This window comes from Puma concolor, chromosome A1, assembly GCF_028749965.1.
Source record: "Puma concolor isolate L17-30 chromosome A1, mPumCon1.1.hap2, whole genome shotgun sequence".
Taxonomy (NCBI): domain Eukaryota; kingdom Metazoa; phylum Chordata; class Mammalia; order Carnivora; family Felidae; genus Puma; species Puma concolor.
In genome coordinates, this window is record NC_141667.1 from 97,411,733 (window position 1) to 97,437,270 (window position 25,538).

At 40.8% G+C, this 25,538-nt stretch overlaps 1 protein-coding gene and 1 long non-coding RNA gene across 2 annotated transcripts in view; both read right to left on the reverse strand.

The window, feature by feature from the left end:
* JMY (junction mediating and regulatory protein, p53 cofactor) overlaps positions 1–21,069 on the reverse strand; it is a 101,312-nt gene extending 80,243 nt beyond the window's left edge. The window contains exon 1 of the mRNA XM_086698055.1: positions 19,467–21,069. Within this exon, the coding sequence (XP_086554181.1) occupies positions 19,467–20,495 (1,029 nt within the window). The 5' untranslated portion in view covers positions 20,496–21,069. The remainder of the gene's footprint in view (positions 1–19,466) is intronic.
* Positions 21,070–22,601: 1,532 nt separating this feature from the next.
* Positions 22,602–23,932, reverse strand: LOC147584318 (uncharacterized). The gene is made up of 2 exons (XR_015248376.1): positions 23,649–23,932; positions 22,602–22,807 (listed from the first exon to the last, which is right to left on the reverse strand). It is a non-coding gene; the product is annotated as an uncharacterized LOC147584318 (long non-coding RNA).
* Between the last annotated feature and the right edge of the window lie 1,606 nt (positions 23,933–25,538).

A 25,538-nucleotide genomic window follows, 5' to 3' on the forward strand; every position in this document is an offset into this window, starting at 1 on the left:
TCACATGCTGTCTCTCTCTCAAAAATAAGCATTCAAAAAAATTGAAAAAAAAATTTTTTTTAATTATGAAGAATAACTGTGGAGGGGGCAATGGCCTTATTATTTGTATTATTACTATTGATATTATTTGATAAAAGCATCAAATACAAATACAATGAAGTTCAGCTATATCAAAGTTTAGTGCACAATAAATATGATCATTCAAGAAATTGTGTGGTAACTCTCATTTATCAGGAAATACAGTAAGATGGATCTGCATCTTATTCCCTACACCAAAATAAATCTCAGCTAGATCAAGAATGTAAATGCAAATAACAAAATCATAAAACTAGGAGAAGACATGTAGGGTTTTATTTGTTCTTGCTTTAAATAATCTCATCATGAGAGGCTTTAAAGCATGACTCAAAATCCAGAAACTATCAAAACAGACTAATAAATTTTGCTGCAAAAATTTTCATCTGGCTACAAAGGCATACAAAATAAAATCAAGAGGCAAATTATTTTTTAAAATTTTTTTAACATTTATTTTTGAGAGAGAGTGAGACAGAGCATGAGCAGAAAGGGAGACACAGAATCCAAAGCAGGCTCCAGGCTCCAAGCTGTCAGCACAGAGTCTGATGCAGGGCTTGAACTCACAAACGGGGAGATCACAACCTGAGCCAAAGTTGGATGCTTACCCGACAGCCACCCAGGTACCCCAAGAGGCAAATTATTAAAGGAAAAATACTTTCAACACATAGACAATTTCCACAAACAATACAAATATAGGTAAAGAATGTAATGGATTCAAAGAAATGACTCCCAAACAAATGAAAACTTACTCATAAGAGAATTGCAAAATAAATTACAAACTAAAACTTGTCACCAGTAAGACCAAAAAGTTTTTGAAAACATACTCTTGGTGTGACTGGGTGGCTCAGTAGGTTAAGCATTTGACTCTATTTTTGGTTAAGGTCATGATCTCACAGTTCAAGAGTTTGAGCCCCACATTGGGCTCTGTGCTGACAGTGCTCAGCCTGCTTGGGATTCTGTCTCCCTCTCCCCCCGCCCCCCCACCCCTCACCCTCCCACCTCTCCACCCCCCCACCTCCCCACCTTCAGTGCACGTGCACACGTGCTTTCTCTCATAAACATTTAAAAATATTTTTAAAAAATGAAAATACACTTTAGTGTTGAAAAGGATGTAGAAACAAAAGGCACCCTCCTTTTGTTTGAGAGGGAGTAAACTGGTGTACCTCTACAGAAAACAATTTTAATCAAAATGCATTCTTTGACCCAGAAATTCCCCTTATAGAAATCTACCTTAGCTCACAGATATACTAGTACATGTGGGAAAAGATACGCTATTTTAACAGCAACAGCAAAAAAAAAAAAAAACAACCAAAAAACCTATCAAAAAAAATATACATTCAGCAGAATACTATTTAGCCATTAAAAAAAAAAATGCAGCCTGGGGCAGCTGGGTGGCTCAGTCGGTTAAGTGTCTGACTTCCACTCAGGTCATGATCTAACGGTTCGTAGGTTCGAGCCCCGTATTGGGCTCGGTGCTAACAGCTCAGAGCCCAGAGCCTGTTTCAGATTCTGTGTCTCCCTCTCTCTATGTCCCTCCCCCACTCACGCTCTGTCTCCCTCGGTCTAAAAAATAAAAAACATTAAAAAAAATTAAACAAATAAAATAAAATGCAGCCTGTTAAGAGAACACAAAACAAAACAAAACAAATATAACAGTATGTAGAATGCTACCATTTGAATGTTAAAAAGATGGGAAGTTATGTATGTCCTATGTATCTTTGTATATAGGACTAAATCTGAAACACACACTAGAAATTTGATTGCCTCTGAGAATGGGAACCACAGACAGGGAAATGGAGGTGACTGGGGAGGAGATTTACATTTATACTTTTTTCAGTCATGATCAAGTAAATACATACTTTTTTTTTTAAAGGTTTTTTGTTGTTGTTTTGTTTTTTTGAGAGAAACTGAGAGAGAGCGAGCACACGCGCACACGGTCAGGGAGGGACAGAGAGAGAGAGACAGAATTCCAAGCAGGCTCCGCAGGAACCCATAAACCCTGAGATTGTGACCCGAACCAAAATCAAGAGCCAGATGTTTAATGGGCCACCCAGGGACCCCTGTACTTTTTTTTTTTTAAGGAAGTGTTTGTACTCTATTCCTTCTCTTTTTTTAAAAAATTTTTTTTTTTCAACGTTTATTTCTTTTTGGGACAGAGAGAGACAGAGCATGAACGGGGGAGGGGCAGAGAGAGAGGGAGACACAGAATCGGAAACAGGCTCCAGGCTCTGAGCCGTCAGCCCAGAGCCCGACGCGGGGCTCGAACTCACGGACCGCGAGATCGTGACCTGGCTGAAGTCGGATGCTCAACCGACTGCGCCACCCAGGCGCCCCCTCTATTCCTTCTCTATGTCCCTAACTCTAAGGTATTCTGGCTTACACATCAAAAATAGGAAAATTAAATTTTCTCCTCTGCCACAACATCCAAAACTACCTAAACTTTTCCAAAGGATGAGGTATGAGAAATATGAAAATGATACGTTTCTCTTCCTGTGCCCACCCACTATTCAAAAAGTAGCTAAGTCATGTGTTGAATCATCTATTTTTAGCTACAATTAAAAAGTAGAGTTATGAAAGTAACAGCAGCTGATCAATTTTTTTTTTAATTTTGTAAATGTTTATTTTTGAGAGACAGAGTATGAGGGGGGAGGGGCAGAGAGAGACGGAGACACAGAATCTGAAGCAGACTCCAAGCTATCAGCAGAGCCTGATGCAGGGCTTGAACCCACAAACCATGAGATCATGACCTTACTCAAAGTCGGTCGCTTAACCGACTGAGCCACCCAGGCGCTCTGCATCTGATCAATTTCTAATCACAGCACAGTCCCAGAAAATCAGTTCTAACTGGTGGCAAAGGTGCTCACCTCCACCATGGCTTACCATCTCAAGGCTGTGGCATATCAAAAATGTAACTAGATTAAGGAAGAGTAAGAAAACTAGGGGTAAAAGTGAATGTGTAATAGCAACCAAAGAATGGATTAAAATGAATTTTTACAATAAATTAGAAACTATCCTTTTATAGTAAAGGTAGTAATTTCCTTCTTGCCAGAAAACGTATATTCACAACCCTCTATCTTTTATTCCACTTAAAAGTGGATGACTTTCTTTGAGATAATGATTTTCTACCCAAGTTTTAGGAAAGTTAAACTATTAAAAGAACGAGAAAACAAAACTATAGAACATCTCTCAATAATAAAGTTTCTGGAGTCATTTACCAGTGATCAAATGCTACCATTTAACAGTAAGACAATCCTCAGACACTAGGCTTCTTTGAGCTCTTCTTACAGAGACACTAAAGTAAATGTAATACACTAAACAGACACTATTTTCTGCCAACACAAAACGTTAAGTCACTATACACTTATTAATTAAATCACATTACCACTCTACGTGGATGTGTAATTGACAAGACAAAAATCAGTTACTGCATCCAAATGTTAATATATTTACGTATTATTTGCAACATGGTTTTATTCTGAAACAGAAAAGTACTTTAGAAGGCTATTATGCAGCAACTAAACTTAATACTCTTGCAGAGAAGCCCAAGGCATCTCACCTAACACTGCTAATTTATTAATTTGTTCTCTCTGCTATAAAGTTTCATGTTATTCCACATTAGATTACCTTAAAACCAATTATAGCTCCAATTAGTAATCTATTTTAATCTAAATAGATTAAATATAGAGAAAAAATAGAGAAAATACTCAAAGTCTATGCATTTTAGAACTTCAAAAGATGCAAGGTGCCTGGTGGCTCAGTCGGTTAAGCATCCAACTTCAGCTCAGGTCATGATCTCACAGTTGGTAGGTTCGAGCCCCGCAACCGGCTGTGTGCTGACAGCTCGGAGCCTGGAGCCTGTTTTAGATTCTGTGTCTCCCTCTCTCCCTGCCCCTCCCCCACTCACCCTCTGTCTCCCCCGTCTCAAATATAAACATTGGAAAAAAAAATTTTTTTAAAGAACTTCAAAAGATGCAATTTAGTAAGCATTAGACTTTAGTCTAAACCTTTCCTATAACCTATGATAAAAAAATTTAACTGATCAAAGAATATAATCACTAACCTATTATAATAACTATTTTTTTATTTTGATAACCAAAACTCACAAAACCCTGGGAATAAATAAACTGTGCTGCAGACATTAGCAGGTTACAAACTGAGAAATGTGCAAGATACTATAAATAAAAAAAAAGTACAAAGAAATTGATTAGAGTTGGACTGTTTAGGATTAAGGATGTTTGCCATGTATAGGAAAGGCCTGAAGTTAAAATACAGAAAATGCAGGTTTGCTAAATTTGGAAATATTCACTGATGGACACAAACTGAGTCAGCATGTAGACTGATCTGAATGAGAATCATAACATGCCTGACACAAGAATGAATGGGCCAAGGGCAGCCAACACAATACGCAGATGCTCATAGTAGTAGGATGCAGAGGAAAGAAGAAACAGCAGGGAACAGGGGCACAGAAATACCAACTTGAGTTAATTTCTGTTTCAAGACCTGGCACATTTCATGCAATTCTAGAAAGTTACTTTGCTCTATTGATACACTTAAAAAAAATGAATCACAATTGCATAAAGCATTAATTAAACAAACATATTAGCCTCCGAAGAACATTTTTATCTTTCCCTTCTTTCTTGTTTCCCTAATGGATACTTTATTTTTGCCTCCTCTGATCTAATCCTGATAAGAACTAGGCTCTTAACCTATGAGGTCTCAATTATCCAGTATTTGAAATAAAACTCTTCTGCTCTCCGCAAAATTTTTCTAGGGCAAAGGTTCTTAAAGGAGTCCGTGACAACAGTTAAAAAAAACTTAGAGCCTCCCTATAATCACTGCAAATAACCGTGCACCACTCCTCTCCCCAGTCTTATTCAACTTGGTTTCTTTGCCAATGATCAATACCAGTAGAGGAGGAGAGAGGGAGAAGACATCTCCTGTTTGTCTAACTATGTATGGAGTCCCCATTCTGTACCTTCCCAAACTGACTTCATTCAAGCATTATTTCTCTAACTTCAGGATTAGAGGACTGCTACTATCCTTGAAGACCATGAAATAATTATTGAAGTTCTAGACATAAAATTTAGAAGCTAAACTCTCCTGTGTAGTTTCATAACTTTGCTTCCTACTCTGTGTCAAACCCCAAGGCTGAGTGCCTTCTTATATTTTTTTAATTAGAAAGATGTTTAAGAAGCAACATAATGAAATCTACAAATATCTTCACTTTTAAATTATTGCTAAGACATGCAAATAATTACCAGCTGGTAAAAAGGAGGGACTCTGGACTAGCACTAGGGTCCTCAGATAGGAGAGTCCTAACCCAGTAATGAAACTTGATGTGTGGCCCTTGGAACTCCCCTTAGGTCTATTAAATCTGTTTCTTCAAGTGAAAAGTAAGGACTAAAGCCAAACATTTTCCACATTCACAAAGCACATTGCTCAACTCTGTTCTTGTTCTGTAAAACTGCTGAATCATTTTTATGTTATTTTGTATGTTAATCACTGATTATCTATTAATAACTATTAAAGCTGAAACCCAGTTTTATCAAGTATAAGGGCTGCTGACAGTAATTACTCATTCTGGTATTTCAAACATTGATTTACAGCCTCTTTATTCCACAGAAGCGGTAAATTTGATTTTACTCCTGGAGAAACACATACCTTTAATCAAAATGTTAGCTACATACACATGTCATGTAGAGAAGCCAATTTTTTGAAGATTAAAGAACATTAACTGAGTACCTCCTGTATACAGAGACATTGGGGAATTTGAGGCATTAGAAAACAGTAACAAGAAAATTCATCTTTGTCTCTTAGGGGCATATAATGCACTTTAAAGGGCAGGAGTGGCTCAAATAGAGAAAAACACAGGACAGCAATTATCATATGTAACATAAGGCCTCTATGATCTCTGAATTTCTGACAGAAATTCCTGACAGTGGTCAGAAATGACTTGCTATGAGGGGGCACTTCATCTGGCCCTGGAAAGAAGGGTAGAATTTAGACCAAAAAAGGAAGACATTAGGGGTAACAGGCTAACCAAAACATGGATGTCTCAGAATGTCAGGAATCTGGGCTCTGTCTACAAGGGCAGAGGTAAGCAATGGGAAGAGTGCAGTTTGTTCTCTGTGTGGTTTTGTTTTTAGAGAGAGCGTGAGCAGGGGAGGGGCAGAGAAACAAGGGGAGAGAGAGAGAATCTCAAATGGGCTCCATGCTCAGCAGAGACAGAGGAGGCTCAATCCCACGACAAGATCATGACCTGAGCAGGAATCCAGAGTCCAACGCTCAACCGAGCCGCCCAGGCACCCCTGTGTATTTTATTCTTTACTACTAAAATTCACATTATTTCTGAATCAAATGTATTTACAAATCAATGTGTACATAAAAGTGTTTTTTTTCCTCACACTGAAGAAAATCTGTCATAAAATCAAACATATGTCATAATCGATAGCTTCTTAAAACCAACACCAGATTTGGAAGAACTGAGTAATAGTTCTGGGAATTGAGGGGAGTAAGGCATTTCCACAGAAATAGCAAAGACTCAGATTAAAGGTGCTGCTCCATAGAGATCCACAGACCAACTCAGGGATGGCAGGTGGAGGATGTGCTCTGGATAAATGGAATGAAATGAAGCTCAATAGAGCACCCAGATCAAGGGAAAGTTGGAAATGTTAGACTTAGAACTCTAGGACGAGAGAGGTACCTGGGTGGTTGAATAAATTGAACATCAGACTCTTGAATTCAGCTTAGGTCATGATCCCAGGGTTATGGCATCAAGCCCTGTACTGGGTTTTGCACTGGGCATGGAGCCTGCTTAAGATATTCATTCTCTCTCTCTGTCTCTGTCTCTCTCTCCCTCTGCCCCTCACACCCCCCTCTTGCCCTCTCCCTAGAATAAATACATGCATGCATACATACATACATACATACATACATACTATTCTAGGATGAGAGATGACCACAGGGTAGAAGGAGAATAAAACTCAACTTATCTTAAGACTCCAGGAGCACACATGCAAACATAGACATCAAACACCAGTTTTAAAAACAACCTATTCACACACTACATGAGAAAATGACAAAATTTTAAAAATTACGAAAACTCAAAAACTTTATCTCCAAAAACCTTGACCTGTAGCACAAGTGATGTGCTGTAATCCTCCCTCTACCAATTTATTCCATTACACTTTCCAAAATGGCTACTTGATTCTAAAGGTATTATTGCAGTATACCAGCCCTGCTGCACTTTTCATGTCATTAAGCTAGAAAAGAGGTTTAGGACTATTTCCAGAAAAAAAAAAAAAAAAATTGCACTAATAGTACTGTTCTAGTGTAATGACTGGGGTTAAGCTTGGCACATTATTTTCTACAATGGCTTCACATTTCAAAAAGTGAACATTATGAGACTGGTACAATTAGGTAGCTTACATATACAAAATTCAAGGGTGAGATGAAGCAAAATCTGTATTACCATCTAGATTCTGTATCCCAAATGCTTTACCTTCCCTGTAATAACAATTACAAATGCTATTTTATCTGTAGAAGAAAATATGTTATTTATAGTAAAGGAAAAAAACCAGAGGTATACCCAATTGTCCTAGAGCACATTAATTATCCACTCCTCTTCAACCAAAAAAAAAATATGGCAATTCTCAAATTTGACTTGTTTAAAAAAAAAAAAAAAAAAAGTCAGGGCACCTGAGTGGGACAGTCACTTAAGCATCCAACTTCAGCTCATGTCATGACCTCATAGTTCGTAGGTTCAGACCCTGCATTGGGCTCTGCACTGACAGCTCAGAGCTTGGAGCCTAATTCAGATTCTTTGTCTCCTTCTATCTCTCTTTCCCACCCCCAACTGTGCTCTCTCTCAAAAATAAATATATAAACATTTTTAAAAATAAAAAATAGGGGCGCCTGGGTGGCTCAGTGGGTTAAGCATCCAACTTCTCTGGTCATAATCTCGCAGTTCATGGGTTCAAGCCCCAGCCAGGCTCTGTGCTGACAACTCAGAGCCTGACACCTGCTTCTGATTCTGTGTCTCCCTCTCTCTCCATTCCTCCCCTGCTCATGTTGTCTCTCTCTCAAAAATAAAGACTAAAACAAACAAAAACATAAATTAAGTTCAATTAGAATGACAGTATTTGGGGGCGCCTGGGTGGCTCAATCAGTTAAGAGGCCACTCTTGAATTTGGCTCAGGTCATGATCTCTAGGTTCGTGCAATCAAGCCCTGTGTGGGGCTCTGCAATGACAGCACAGAGCTGCTTGGGATTCTCTTCCTCCCTCTGCTCGTCACCAACTCTCTCTCTTCTCACAAAATAAATAAACTTAAAAAAAAATTGTAGTGAAGCTTAAAGAAAAGGGCTGTGTCTTTGTTTTCTATGGCACACCTAGCACCTGGCACAAAAGGATATGCTAAATAGATGACCAATGAGGAGATTTAAGGACTGTATGGACTTCCAGAAGTTAATCCTTACTATCTTCTTTTAAAAATATTACTTATTTATTTTTGAGAAACAGAGCATGAATGAGAGAGGGGCAGAGAGAAGGGGGGAGAGAGAATCCCACCCAGGCCCCGTACTGTCACCACAGATCTGGAAGCAGGCCTCAAGCTTACCTGAAGTGGGACTGCAGCTCAAGAACCATAAGATCACGACCTGAGCTGAAGTCGGAGGCTTTACCAACTTAGCCACCCAGGCACCCCAATCCTTACTATTTTCTTAAATAATTATTTCAGTTAGAGTATCTAGAAATCAATTGTGATCAGGGTTGTCTGGGATACTTATAAACAAAAGGGATGGAGAATATTAAAAAAAAAAAAAAAAAAGGAAGAGCTATAGAAAAGGCTGACTTTTAAAAAGACCATCCTATCCTGCAAAGTCGACCAAAATATTAATATTCACATGAGCCAGCAACAAGGAGTTTGGGAACCAGGGATTAGGAGTTTCTACTGGGGATACAGTAAGAGTTAAAAACAAACTGTCACACTTTTATTACCATTTTGACATTCATTTATATAATTTCCACCAAGATACATAAAATAGTCTTATTTGAAATTTGAAAGGTGCAATGTGTAATATAAAACCAATTCAAAAGCCAACTTCAAGGGGCGCCAGAGTGGCTCAGTCGGTTAAGCGACCAACTTCAGCTCAGGTCCTGATCTCGCGGTTTTTGAGTTCGGGCCCTGTGTCGGACGCTGTGCTGACAGCTCAGGGCCTGGAGCTGCTTCGGATTCTGTGTCTCTGTCTCTCTCTCTGCCCGTCCCCTGCTCACATTCTGCCTCTATCTCTCAATAACAAATAAATGTTAAAAAATAAATAAAAATAAAAAGCCAACTTCAAGGCCCTCCAACAAGCACCCACAAAGGCTTCAAACTGTGGGCTGGCATGTAATTTCCTAAAATAAAGATATCCATTCCCACTAATTTTTCAAGTTTAAATACTGCTGAAGTTAATTCTTTACCCCTTTCTCTCTTAATCCTTCATTTCTTTAACCCTACCTTTCATAACCTTTTCATTTAGCAACCCCACTACCAAAATTCACATCACCTAATACAAGAGAAAAAAGGGGTAGGATTTCCAATTAAAAAAATAAAGAGAAGTTAACACACTTAACTGCCCTCTTCCCCTGTCTAGCCAGAAAAAAATTAGCCAATAAGATAATTAAGTGGAATAAGTAATTAAAGGAAAGGGAGTGAAATATTCACTATTAAATGTTATGGACTAATTCTTTAAATGAGAATAAACAGCAGAATAGGTAGGTAGATTTCAGGTCTTAACTCAGATTATATCAAATTCTCTAGCTCTACCATGGGGAGAAAAAAGCATTAGAAAATATTTTGGAGAGAAAATAAATCATCTTTAAAGTAAAATACACTTGTGAAAAGGAAAATCATCACACTGTCTAAACCAACTCACCCTTAGCAACCTTATATACGCAGAAGAATTTACAACAGAATATTTAAATATCAGTACATTTTTTCTTCCTGTGGTTATAAAAAATTGTATTTAATGTTTATTTTTGAGAGAAAGCACAAGTGGGAGGGGGCAGTGAGAGAGGGAAGGAGAGCATCTGAAGTGAGCTCTGTGTTGACAGCAGAGTCCAATGCAGGGCTTGAACCCACAAATAGAACCCTGAGATCATGACCTGAGCGTATGTCAGACATTTTAGCTGAATGAACAACCCAGGCTCCACCCAAAATTATTATTTTTATAAATGATTCTTTTAAGACGGACATATGCATCCTATCTCACAAATGAGCTTCATGTACCATAAATGCAGGCACAAACTTAAATTAGCCTCCTATATAATCAGTTTTCCAAAAACACTCAGTAGCCAAACACTGTTAATGTTTTCACCCAGGGATGAGACATTGACCGTGTGTTTCAATTTGACAATGTTTATCAGCTAGCCTCACTCCGTTTCTACAGGAAAGAGGATGGGCCTATGGTTAAGAAAGCAGTATAGAATCAATCAGGCTTGAATTTGAATCTGGTCCACTTACATGCCAGATGTTACCTTGGACAAATTTATCTACTCTCTTTGAATTTGTTTCCTCTACTGTAAAATCCCTACATCTTAGTATGATATGAAGATTAATATTAAGGGTTAACATTTACCAAGTGTTTTGCTGGGCATACAGCACTGTTCTAAGTACTTGAATAATTTTTTTTAATGTACACTTTTTCTTATTTTATGTTCATTTTTAAAAAAAAATTTTTTTAATGTTTATTTTTGAGACAGAGAGAGACAGAGCATGAACGGGGGAGGGTCAGAGAGAAAGGGAGACACAGAATCCAAAACAGGCTCCAGGCTCTGAGTTGTCAGCACAGAGCCCAACGCGGGGCTTGAACTCACGAACCCCAAGATCATGACCTGAGTTGAAGTCAGACGCTTAACCGACTGAGCCACCCAGGCGCCCCTATGTTCATTTATTTTTGAGAGAGAGAGCGTGCGTGTGCGCAGGGCACGGGGGGGGGGGGGGGGGGGGGGTGCGGGGGGCGAGAGACAGAGACAGACAGGGGATCAGAAACAGGTTCTGTGCTAACAGCACAGCCCCAATGCAGGGTCGGAACTAACTGTGAAATCATGACCTGAGCCAAAGTCGGATGCTTACTGAGCCTAGGTGGGATGCTTAACCACCTGGGTCACCCAGGTGTCCCTACATTAGATCTATTTTTAAAGGCAGCAGTATTCTCCTCACTTTACAGATGAGGAGAGCCATATTCCGTTTACAACAGCAGTACTCCCTGACTTTACAGAAGCAGCAACCAAGGAAGTAAGAATTAGTAAGGCCTATATTCACAAAGCTATTAAGTAGAGCAAAGACTCAAAAAAACTCAAATCCTACCTCTCAACTCCTATCTACATGCTAATTTAGATAATGTATTTAAATACTTCAGCACAGTGCTTGAGCAACAGAAAGCAGGGAGCATTCAATAAAGGTTACTTTGATGACTGAAATTAAAATCTCACATACATCACTTCACACAGGTCACTCCAGTCATGGCCCCACTGGTGTCAGTAAAGAGGAAAGAGACTCACCTAGATAGGAAGGTGAAGAGGAAGAAAAGCTTAAAGAAATAACTTTAGTTATTAAATGTTTAGTAACTAAACATTTGTTTCATTTTTTTAACATTTATTTATTTGAGAGAGACAGAGCGTTAATGGGGGACGACCGGCAGAAAGAGAGGGAGACATAGAATCTGAAGCAGGCTCCAGGCTCTGAGCTGTCAGCACAGAGCCCCACGCAGGGCTCGAACTCACGGACCGTGATATCATGACCTGAGCTGAGGTCAGATGCCCAACAGACTGAGCCACTCAGGCGCCCCTAGACATTTATTTTACAAATGTAACTTCAACTTATCTAAAACTGGGAAAAGCAGTTTTAATACTAGAAACCACAGGGAAATGCACCAAAGGAAAACAAAACAAAAGAAAACAAAGCACCTTCAACAACAGGTAATGAACAAAGGGAGCCCAAGAACACAAACCCAAGAACAGGAAGAAACACTTCTGCCCTCTTCTAACGCTCTCTGCACCCAAAAATGAATCAGGGCTTTTTTCGGAGCCTAAAAAAATGTAGTAAAATGAAAAATGCTGTGAGTTAAACAGTTACCTTACAGCAGGGAGACCTACACCTGGATACAAGCACATAAAACAAATGGATCAGGTCCCAACACTTGCTACACGGGGACTGTAAATCACCCAGATCCTTTATCTCTAACCTCAGTCTCACCTCAGACATTAAGACAAAGGAGGGTAAGTGACAGCCCTAAGGTCAAGCCACTAGTATCAGAATTAGGAGAAAAATACACATTTTCCTGAGCCATGTTAAGTTTTCTTTCCCCTAAACACTAATTAAAGGCAGTGTAGTGAGAGCCTCTGTAAAAAATACCCTGCCGTAAAAAATAAGATGAAAATAAAAACAATGGGGTGCCTGCGTGGCTCAGTCAGTTGGGCATCCAACTCTTGATTTCTGCTCAGATCATGATCTCACAGTTCATTAGTTCAAGCCCCCACATCAGGCTCTGCACTTACAGTGTTGAGCTTGCTTGGGATGTCTCAGTCTCCCCACCCGCCAAAAATAAACAAACATTCTAAAAACCAAATCGATAAACATTAAAAAAAAAAAAAAACCTGCCTCAACTAATTCCTAGCAGCAGGCCAATCTGGTGATGAACCATATTCAAAATTTCTTCTGAAGAAAATGACATATTTTTATCACTGTATTCTCCCTATGTTTATGTTACCTAAATGCATTAATATTCATTATATAAACTAAGCCTCTAGCCATCACTTTCAAACACTGAAGTTACAAATAAAACCCCATGTTAATGAAGTAACTTTGGGGACGCTTGGGTGGCTCAGTTAGCCGTCCAGCTCTTGGTTTTACATGAGACCTTATGGTTCGTGAGATCATGTGAAGCCTACTTGGGATTCCCTCTCTCTCTCTCTCTCTCCCCCATCCCCCCCCCCCCCCCCCCCCCGGTACCTCCTCTGCTCGCTTTCTTTCTCTGTCTCCAAATAAACATTTAAAAACAATTTTTTTTAAATAAAGGAACTTCGTATATTTATCCTTAAGACCATTCTCCTCTAGCCCATCAGGCCTACTTTCATTTCACAGCCTATAGTATAAAACCTTCAACACAGAGTGAAAAGAGTCTATCATATATAATTATAAGCATATAAAATTTAACATTCAAGGACAAACGTACAAAGGCAATTTTCTACACTTAAGAAAACTCACGAAATTTTCTAGGTTTTTGCTGGATGAATCCTTCTCTGCCCTTGTGGAGCTTTAACAACTTACTGCATTAAGGCTACTGAGAAATAACAGTCCTCTACAAGAAGCCTGAAAGGCCAAATGTACTTCACCACCTCTACCAAAAACTAAACAGCATCAAGAACTATAGTTTAGTCTTCATTGTGTTTTCTTACCCTTGCAACTTAAATTTTCTCCCATCAATCACTGAGGGAACTGGACAGATTTAAAGGGAGCTGATCCTGGCCTATTAAAGAGTGAAAAGAGCCATGAGAAACTTTCCATTACAAAAAAAAGTAAGCACACAGACTTTTAAGCATCAATGGAAGACCACCTTTTGCTTTCAATTCCCACTTCTCACAATATTCCACAAAGTTCAAATAAAGCAGCAATGGAGAACACTGAGACTGATTAAAGTTACATGTGAAGATTTCAGGAGTGAAGATTGCTAATTCAAACCTAACAATTGTAGGGGCGCCTGGGTGGCGCAGTCGGTTAAGCGTCCGACTTCAGCCAGGTCACGATCTCGCGGTCCGTGAGTTCGAGCCCCGCGTCGGGCTCTGGGCTGATGGCTCAGAGCCTGGAGCCTGTTTCCGATTCTGTGTCTCCCTCTCTCTCTGCCCTTCCCCCGTTCATGCTCTGTCTCTCTCTGTCCCAAAAATAAATAAACATTGAAAAAAAAAATTAAAAAAAAAAAACCTAACAATTGTGTTTAACAAACCAAACCTCCCACTCACCTTCCTTCTCCCTTCTATCTCCCTGCCCCCCTCCCCCAAAAAACCCCTTGAACTCACATTGCTCAAGTGCTTGTCAAAGTTGGCCTTGTTTTATCAAAGAGGAAACATGCCTGATTTCATGCCTGTGAAATATGTGGTGGACTGGGCATCATGTGATGTTAACAGCAAGTAGAGAAATGAAGTGAACATGAACCGGTTATCATGAAGGCTGCTGCTATCCTGCCACCAGCCTCCATGTTTCTGCATTACAGATACACTAACCTAAAAGCATATATTCATCTCTTTTCTATACTTTTTCTTCAGTGATGTGAAAAATGGCCAAGTTTATTTCGGCACATGATTGAAGAAAATGATTAGTATCTAAGTCATTGTTTTCATAGCCTCTACCGTTCAAGTCTTTCATCAACTTTCAAGAATCACACAAAATTCACTTGGCTTCATTATTCCTCAACTGTGTTTACACTGTTTTTATGGGAATATACAAGCACAACAGCTCTCCCCACTGCAACTATATTACATCCTTTCTGAGCCTGCTTCTATTATTTGTACCTAATCATGGGTCAAGGCACACCGGCCCAATGAAAGGCCAGTACCCTAAGGCTCTAAAAAGACTGTGACTTATCTACTCTATATATAGTTTAGATTTCAATGTGGCTCTAGAGTTTTGTAATCTTAGTTTTTCACAAAAATTAAGTCCTAATTGGGAGAAGTGATGGTAAGCATTCTTCCTAGAGCTCCTGGCCCTTTACATTAAATAATCTCTCAAGTCAGGAGTCATCTATAGCTGAGTCATTTTAAGATAGAAAGGAAAACAGCAATTAGGCACTCTTATCTAACATAAACCCACCCTTACACCCCTAGGGAACCTCTTTCTTCTGTAACACAACATGGAGACTCTGACCCACACATACCTATCAAAAAGAAACTGAAATTAAACAAATGAGTTATTTAATTTAAAACACATTATTGAACTAATATTTTTAAATAGTACCATTCTCTCATTCTCAGGAGACTGACATCCCTTTTATTGTCTTCAACAAGGCACTGCAGAAAAAATACGTTTGGATTAAGACAAATCTAAATTTGAATTTGAGTTTGATCACAACTTAGCTGTTTAAGATTGGCCAAATCCAACATCTTCAAGTCTCAACTTCAGCCCCAGTAAAATGGGTATAAAATACCACTTATCAAAAAAGAGGCTCGGGATGATGAAGAGATAGTAAATAAGAAACTCCAATACCTAAGTAGTTCCAATAAAAACTAGTTACATTCCCTGCAATAAATGTTGAGGTGAAAACTCTGCAGAATCCTTATTACAGAACAAACAAACAAACAAAAAAAACCAAAATAAACCCAAAAATGAACATTTCCTGAAGCCTCCTTTATACGTGCCAGACACACTGTTAAGCACTTTTTCATAGTATCTTACTTAAATCTCAAGATATCCTTTAAATATCTTCCCCTTTTCCCTGTTTTAAAAAGGTTAAATAACTAAGCAGGTCAGAGAAGTGGTGAGTCCTATTTGGAAGCCATGTCTTTGTGACTCCAAACACTAGGTAGACTCTGTCTACAGCATGCCTTACATGGCTACTTATGAAAACACATGCAGCTCTCAGTGTTTTGTTTTCTTACTGGAAATAAAATCACTGGGAAGAAGTTACCTGAGCAATTTTATAAACATAATAAATTTCAAAGAGAACAATGATTATTAGATCTTAATCAAGCCTACTATCATAAAGTTTACTATCTAAAGGACCACAACCATTTCAACAATAGTTGTCCTTACACAGAAATTATTTACAAAATTCAGGTCATCACAGGTAAGTAAGCCATAGTATGGGCCACCCAAGCACATACACTATAATATGATCCTCAGCTCTGACCTACAACCAACACTACTGCTGCAACCATTCCAAGAGGCCCTGGTGGCACTGGGTTCAGGGATTGAGTGCCTGCTATACAAATAGCAGTACTTCACTAAACCCTTCTAAAGTCCAAGACAAATCTAATCTACCCTGTAATAAATTTCAAGATTAAAGCTCTACTTACAATTCTTATGTCATCTAAAATTTTTTCATTAATATTGTGTCAACTGCAGCTCCTCAGAGTATTTCTAGTCGACCCAACTTGTGAATCACTAATAAAACTTTTAGCAGAAAACCTAAGATTTTCATTCTTCACTATTTCACAAAACAAAGCTGTAGGAGTATTTCTTATAACCCATATTAAATCATAAGTGTATTCCAATACTTAAACTCCAAGAGTTATGCCCAAAGTTTACAAAGCAAATGAATTACCAGTACAGATTTAAAGCCCTTTCTGAGGAACACCTTGAAGAATCTGATAAAAGTCTTTCTCTCCAAAAATCCAAATATGTCTGTGCATATAAAACTTGGCTCACTACCTTAAAGGACCCCATTAAAGTCCATCTATGGCTCCCCTCAATTTATAGGGAATTCATCAATGCCAGATAACAACCTCTTATTTAGAAAGTTCTTTACAGTTTTAAAACATTTTACTCCTACTTCTCAAATTGTACAGTCCCTTAAGGAATTTACATTTATCATTTTTTAAAATTTTATTTACCTACAACTATAAATCAAAAAGATTCTTCCAAATCCTTTAAATTCTCATAATACTAAAAAAACAAAAACAAGCAAAAAAAACAAGCACCTCTCATGTTCTTGGTCCACAAATATTGAGTGTTCACAAGATGTGTGGCCCTGAACCAGGGATGGCAAAGAGAATTCCAAGATACTGTCAAGGCCAGTGACCTTGAAAAGTTTACAATCTAGCAGTACAGTCTGTTCTACTCAAAAAACAAAAAAAATAAAAAATAAAAAACAAAAAAAAACAACTCCTTTCAACAATTTACTGAGTATTTTGAACAAAAACAGGTGTGGTTTTTAAGCTGAAGCCTTTAAATAGATAGGAAAAGGAATATTATGGAGGAAAAAAAAGCAGAATAGACCCAGAGAAATTAAAAAGAGGGAAAACCATAACCAAAGACTAAATTTTCTAGTAACATGTATCTAAAAATGTGTTTAATTTACCAGGTACACCTGGCTTGAACACCTATAGCCACTGCCACAAATTAAGTCAACTTCAAAATTGGGAACAAAAAACCATTCAATGAGAGGTAATAACTAAACTTAACAGAATCATTAGTACTCAACTGACAAAATATTCATAAATATTTTACTTTAAAAAAGTTATTGCAAACTATTAAAATAGTAAAAAACTTAAGCAGTTAGGGAACAACAACAAAAACAAGGCTGGTGTGCTCTTAAACTCCCATTACCAAGCCCAGAGCAGACGTCACTAATTAAATCACACCACCCTTTTTTCCCCACTAAGCCTCATTTCTTTCAAAATAAAGTTCCAGTAGCTATCAGGGTGAGCACTATAAGTGAATTTGTTGTTATTGTTATTTTTCAAATACTGTTCAAGCCAACTAAATGAAGCACCAAAAATGTATGTACGTATTTAATGTCCAACGAATTTACAATAAACTTCATCTGAGTTGTTTTCCAGAACACAAAATACTCTTTAAAACTTTAAACCTCTCTCCGTTAAGGAGAATTTATTATGGTCAATATAACCTTAATTAGGAAAAGATATTCTTTTAAAAAAATGTAACACTCCACCCCCATGGAAGAGTTCCAGATAACTGTAATTAATTAACTAAATTTTTTGGCAATCCTCATTTTTGACCCTATTTGAATTAAACCAGACAAAATTACTTTTTCTGAATATCAACAAAACTAAAACTAAACCTGCCTACATCTTTAGAAATGTAAGAATTGCAAAATGTAACAAAAAGTATAAGAGAAAGAAGCACTAATTTGTCCTTCCAGTTTAAAAAAAAAAATACAGGTCAGTTTTAACAAAACTCTAAAGAAAATATATGTGACCATTTAAAATTTGTCACTTCCTTCCAAAAAGAATTTAAGGGAGAACACAGATGCCAGAAGATAAGGTGGAAAATAAAAACAGATCACTGGGACTCTAGGATCACATTACCAGGTGGGTGACGCTTAGCACTAAATAACAGGAAGGAATGAAAACCTGAATTCAGTAAATTTTAAGAGAGCACTGTGGGATTAGGGAAACAAAAAGTTATTTCCTAAGTCTCCAAGTCTAGCAATGAAAAATACCATACTATTCTATGAAGAAACCAGGAGATGAGCATCCTAGCCTTAATAGCAGGATTCAAGTATTACGTAAACACAGGCATGGTTAACAGATGACAACACAATGTCAGGAATATAAACACCATAAAAAGGAGCATTTCCCCACCCCACCTCTAACCTCAATTAATAGTAATACTAAAAATAGTAGCTTTGAGGAAATATCTGTTAGTGTCCATTGGTAAAAACTAAAGTGTATCTTTTTTTCCCCAAGATGTTTTATTTTCAAGTAATCTCTACACTCAACTTGGGGCTCCAACTCAACCAGGAGATCAGTAGTTGCACACTCTATACAGACCACCTGAAAACTAAAATATATTTTGGAATACTCTTTTAGTAAAGTTCCTTCAGCAGAAGCTGTTCTGTAGGCAGGACCTCAAATTATGCATATCTTATCTTGCTTGTAGAGCTCCGCATGCATACCCATGCAGACTTTTTCCATTATTTCATGTAATTTTAAGCCTAAGAAAGTTTGAAAAGGTTTGGTACTACTTTTACTCTTAGAAGGACACAAAGTATAATAAACATTCCTGCCCAGGACCTTCTTTTCCCTCCCTAAAACAAGAATGAAACATGAGCCAGTTATCAAGACTTGAGAGATTCTGAGAGTAGTTATAAACCTTTAAAAATACATTTGCATCCAATGGAGAGTGGTGCCTTTTCATTTAGACAGGCCACTCACTTGGAGGAAAACGAATTTAAAATTTGCCGAAGTTGCCAAACTACATATGAAGATAAAAAAAAAAAAGACCAAGTGTATTCCCAAAGACAAACTATTATGAGTAAATGAACAGGACCAGAAAAGTAGGGTTAACATCTGGGCAGTTATTGCTGGAAAGAGAGGCAAGAGAGAAATGAACACACGGTGTCCATTTACCTGACGCCTTTGGCCTCAGTGGCTCTAATTTTATTTCCAGCACGGAGGAGTAAACCGAACTCTTATTATATAGAACCTATTTGATAAATGGAAGAAAAAAATCTAAAGACTTATATCAAAGTTCCTTCAGAGGGCCAATAAAGGTAAAGCACGGTTTTCCTACCACTGAAAGGAATTAAGGGGGAGAATGGTAAGGAACCCATCTTCTTCCTGTTCTCTTGTCCAGAAAAACAAGTTTCCCAAATGCGCACAGTCCAGACTGAGGTTTCAACCCCCGTCAGTGAGCAACCAAAAGCAAGGACTGCTGCAGCCCAGACTAGGTTCTTACCTCCTGGATGCGCTTCCTGGCCCGCTGAAGCACTTCTTCGTAGCCCTTCTGCCGCAGCTCGCTAAGGCTTTCGTAATACTCCTCAGGGTCGTCGGTCTCAGTGAAAAGTACCTGGGACAGGATCTTCCAGCCGCAGGTGTCCAAGCCATGGCCCAGGTAGACCTGGAGCTGGTAACATAAAGTGTCGATCTCCTGCTCGGTCATCTCTGGGGCCCCCCCAAACAGCACGGTCCACATGCCAGAGGGCTCCTCAGGGAACACGGGTAGGCACTGCTCCAGCTGCGAGTTCACAGAACACAGCTGCTGGTGCACAGCACGCAGATCCTGGAAGGAGAAGAGCCCAGCCCAGCTACACTCCTCTGCCGGAGACTCCAGCTCGGCGGTAGGCGGCGGCTGCTCCGCGTCCGAGAGCGCCAGGGCTCCCGGGGCCACCTCGTCCTCCCTCACCATTTCCAGCACCTCGATCTCCTCGGAGACCGCCCCGCAGGCGCTCACTACTCGCACCGAGGACACCGGGGCCTCCGGAGGCGCCGAAGAGGCGGCCCCCGCCACATCTCTGCCTTCCGATCCCCTTCGAACCGGGCTAGTCTGGGCCCGCACTGGGCTTCTGAGAGGGCTCTCCGCCCCTTTGCCGGCCGGACTCCGCAGCAGCGGGTCCCCTCGAAGGCTGCGCGCACTCCGCGGAGAGCCGCCCTCCGCCCAGGCCGGACTCCTCCGGGGTCCCGGGCTCCTGCCCAGAATCGCAGAGGCCGTGGCCTCGGGCCGGCCCTTGCCAGCTGGACTGCCCGGCCCGCGGGTCCCGTCCGACGTGGATGCTCCGGGCTCCGCGCCCCCTCGCGCCCCCGCCTGCTCCCGGGAGCCGCTCCTCTGCCTCTGGGCCGTCCGGTTGTGGCAGGTTATGGCAAACTTGCCCTCAATCTCGTTCCAGGCCACAATGAAGACAAACTTGTGCTTCTCGCGCTCGTCGAACACATGGGGCCGCACGGCCACCCAGTCCGACTCGAGCGTCTCCTCCAGCGCGAAAGACATGGTGGCTCCGGAGCCAGGCCGCGGGGGAGGCGCCGAGGGCCCTGCCCGCCCGAAGACTCACCGGCTGGCTGCACCGCGCCCCCTGCTCACCCTCGCTGGGCGCCTTCGGCCATCTTAGCGCGCCAGCCGGCTCTCCCCGCTTGCTCGCCCGGCCCTCAGCACTCGAACCCGCCGCGCTTCTTTGTGGCGGGGCTCGCGGGAAAGACAATACGCGTCCCCGGAGCAGGTAGTTCACATGGTCACGTGCGGCTGGATCTGTTTACAAGCCCCGCGCTGCGGCGGCGCCTCGCGTCCGACCCGGCCGCCCCCAGCGCGAGGCCGCGGTGCTGCGTCTTCGGCTCTCTGAAGGTGAGGCGCGGGTTCCGCGGGGCCAGGCAGGCCGGTAGGCGGTCAAGACCGGCCGCTCGTCCAAGCGGATCTCCCCGCCCCTCCTCCTTCTTCTCTTCTTCCCGACCGCCCGGAGCCGGCCTGACGGAGAGACGCGTCTCCTAAACTCTGAGCTTCAGAATCGCCACAATGTTGCCATTTGGCTGCTGACGTAGGCTGCTCCACGAGGGACGTAAACACGGGCACGTGCCGCACGCTGGTGACGCGGCGGCGGCGCGCACACCCCGTGCGCGCGCGCCGGCTCCGCCCCTCGGCGTCCCCAGCCCTCGCCTGCAAGCGGCCGCGCGCAGGACTCTGTCCATCTTTCCGCGCAGCCTCCTTCTCTCAAGACTGGAGCCGGCAGTTGGCAGCAGTCAGTCTGCTGGCTCTGGAGACGGTCGGAGTGCCAGGTGTGCCTTGCGGTACAGGTGCCTCTGAGTCTCGAGAAGGAAGGAACAAAGGTGGAGGAACTGAGATTTTTCGAAGCCCCGTCATTCAAAGGCACCTTGAAATGTAAATGTGTTTGCTTTCGCTCTGGTGGAAGTCGGTATCGATAACTCCTATATTCAGAAAATACTAGGTAACATCACAGGAGCTATGTGCTAAACTTTACTAGGATACCCCAGATTGTTGGATTCTCCCTAACACTCTTGAGACACCGTTTAAGATATGAAAGAGAATTGTCTGAAGACAACCCAAGAGAACTCCAAAACTAAATTAAATTAAATGAAAATTCAGTCTTGTTCTAATAGTATGAATGTTTACGTTCCAGTTCAGCCGTGTTTTATTGCTTCTGATTTCATCATTGTGTACTGTTCTGTGAACCTCGTTTTGAAGTCACTGGCTTAAACCCTTTTGAAGTTGAATTCAATTATCAGAGATCACAGAATGCACATACAAAAAAAAATCATGTAAATCTGAAGAATTCTCTTTATGCTGAACGATGATGAAACACATTTTTAAAATTGCCTGGTGGATCTTATCTAGTTTATATTATTGGCATTCTCTTTCGCATTAGCACTCCATTCATAGTGCAGGTATTCTGCATCCACAGTAAAGTACCATGGGAATTATTCTTTTACTTTTGTCCATATTTCATTTTTTTAAGTTTATTTGTTTTGAGAGAGAGAGGGAGACAGAGGATCTAAACAGGCTCTGTGCTGTCAGCTCAGAACCCGACTCCAAGCTCCAGCTCCTGTACTGAGCCCAAACCAAGAGTTGGAGGCTTAACGGACTAAGCCACCCAGGCGCCCCATTTATGCAAAACCATTTGGATTAAAACCATTATCTAGGTTTACTTCAGTATACTGACATCTGAATAAACAGCCAAAAGTTTTAACCCTATCACTCAGGAGGACATTGTAGAACTGTAGATCTACTTGTACCGAAAAAAAAAAAAAAAAATTGGGGCAGGATGAGCAAAAAGGGGAAAGGACAGATTTTTTAACTCTTTTTTTTACTATTCTTTATGTGGAACCACAAATTTTCAAGTCTTGTAACTGAACTTGTGCTAACTCTCTAGTGCAAATAAATCAGAGATCTAACTTTCAAAAGGCAGGAAGAAAGAGAGACAGAAAACCCATCGCAAATCTGTATCACCAGGTAAGCAAACATTATTTTCCTGTCTTCTGCTAAAAATGTACCACTAAAAGTTTTTCTGATAAAAAGTGATGACATGATCACTAGCTGTCATAGTACATTACAGATAACTATGAATACCAAGAATGAGCATTAAAAGGATATGTTCATAGGAAATATTTTTATTATGTTTATTAAAATTGCAATATTTATCCACAGATATTAAATTGTGTCTGATCACAATAGTGCAGGAGAACATTGTTTGGTGGTCACACAGGTATTAAGCATTTTCCCCAAATACTCTGGTCACTGTGTTTGATCAAAAGGGTTGTTTCGATGTTTCTCATTTCCTCTAAGTAATTGTTATCCTAGAAATGAAAAGAAAGAAACCAAAATTCCCATGGCAGCTTACTGTATACTACTCAACAATTCTTTATTTAGGTATGCATCTGATTGTCAGTCAAGCAAGATATTTGAGTATATAAATTACTCCCTAGGAGTTAGTAACGCCATAGGAAACTATATCACCTTACCAGCTTTGAAAGGCCTTGAAAACAATTATCTGTGTGAATTTTTTTTTAACTATTGAGGACTGTTAGGTAATCTGCAAAATGATTTAACTCTGTAGGCCTTTTAATAAAGACTGTAATCATTTACATAGCAATATTCAAATTACATAGCATTTTCCTGCACATTTTCATTTTATCCTCACATCAATCATGTAATGTACTTTTGAAAGGAACAAGTCTTTAGTTTAACATGTGAGAAAACAGCAGTTCTATTACTTGGGTCACACATCCCAGGACTGGAAACAGGGAATGACTTGAGTTCAGAGGCCTAATGGATGCATCTGTCTCTATTAGATTCTCTCAGAAGCAGATGCAAAAGTTTATGGGGGGCTGGGGAGGGGGCGGGCAGTAACACCTGTAAAAGAAAAGGGGCAGAAGCAGGACTGGGCAGGCTACTCCAACAGGGAGCTCCAGAACAAACGTTATTCTTTAAACTTCCCCCATTGAGTAGAAATGATTAGGCCTTGCTCAGTCATTAACTGGGGACAACCCTGAGAAAAGCATAGGATGGTAACCAGAAATTGAAGACACAAACAGCTGGAGAGACTGTCAGCCAGCTAACCACATTCCTTGCAGCTGCAGGGTGAGTCCTTTCTTAAAAGACGATCTGATTGACACATCCCCACATCTGCCAGTTTACCTTGTGTGTCCGTGGATCTACTTCATAACATATGTGGGGAGCTGCCCCGTCAGGGCTCTGGTTGGCTCCTCTTCCTGAGGGGAAAGTTAGAAGAAGGAAGTAAAGAGACTATAGCCTCCACAGCTGTGGTTGGTCTCACAGCCAAAACTGGTACTCATTAAGTCCCTTCTCCACTGCCTGCTCTAAAATCCCTCACTCTGTTGGTTTCAGTGGTTTACGTGGTGGTGTTTCCCAAACGCTCATTCTTGAGGGGTCTGAGCTCCTGGTGACCTTACCTGCGTTTACCTGACCTTACCTCCATTACCACATCATTACATTTGTCACAATTAGGCAAGTACGTACCAAGATGCACCCAGTCGCCACCTGAGTTCCATGCATGTTCCTCCCCTCTCCCATCAAGTAACACAAGCCCTGCCTCCTTCTGCTGTGTTAATTACCCCTAACAAGATGGTGATTCCTATTCTTGCCTGCTAGTTTCTGGCCACACAGAGCCCAAAGTGTTCAAGTGGCAGCTGTAGCTTATCGTTCAATAAGGTCTTGGCTATCTTGTGACAAGAGCATATGTATTTTGAACATCAGGATCTCTAACCTTGCAGAATTCAGAGCTGTGGGGCCTTCAGTTGGTCACACAAAGTGACGGGGAGGCCACTCCTGCTTCCATCCTTTGGTTCATGGACCCATGTATTCTTCCTCTTGGGGACATAGTGCTATATAAAGTTCTGTAATTCAATGTTTATATATGTCTTGGAGGATGGTACCCCCATCCTTTTGGGGTGTTGCCACTGAGCTGATGCTACAGCTGTACTTTCAAGATGCCACACCAATACTCTATTTAGCCAGTAGCTTCTAGATGACACAGTATATGACATGATCACTGGACCTGTAAAATGAGTTCCCTGATTGGATCTTATGTTGTTTCATGTCTGTAGATCAGGCATTCTATAAGTGGCTTGATAGTGCACAGGAAAGGCAAACCCGTACCCAGATTAAGTTTCTAGTCCTGTGGGAAAAACCACTGCCTCTTCCAGGATGAAAATGGTCCCCTGTAGACCATTTGCTACCAAGTGGCCAGTTAGTCTCCACATTGGTGTCTGTTGCTGGCAGATTGATTCAAAGCATACAATCACTAGATTGACCTTCATAAGTGGAAGTCATGTTTTTTGACCCATGCAAAGCGTCTATCTCTTTCACTGTGATCATGTCATCTGTTTGCCTATCATGCCAGTGAATGTCAGCTAGTCACGTTACTTTGCTTGGTCATTTGGGTCTCAGACCCTGTGGGTGCTTTCTAATGGGTATTAAAATACAATATAAAAATCTTCACACCTTGTTCCCACTCTCAAATGTCTGTCTACATGTCTCTTTTTCAGACCTCCTTATCTCTGATATTTGTATTTTTCTCCTTCCAGGCTTCTGACCGTTCCCCATTGGCCAGAGCCCATCTATGTTTTGACTCTAGGCCAGTTTCCCTTTCACACAAAGTGGATGACCAGGTACATCTGAAGTTCTGCCCATTGGGAAGATGTTTCTTTCACAAAGAGTCTCATCACCATTTTTCACAGCCACCTTGAATAAGTTATATAATGCAGGCAGCATCCACTTTGGGTGTTTGCCTAATGCTGAATCACCCATCCATAAACCAAATGGGGGAGGGGGACTCCTCCTTCTTCAGTTGATTGAATAGGAGATCCATGTGGCCACTGGTGTGAACTCAGAAAGGACACTCCTACATAGTGGATGCCATGAGGTCCTGGATCCACTGTTCATGCCCCTGGCAGCGTCATTTTTTCCTGCTCATACTTAGTCTCAAATGTACCATATCCATCTTTTGATGGATTGCTTACTTTATGACTTGTTCCTAACTGATAATGGGCAGTTCCAGACTGTGGT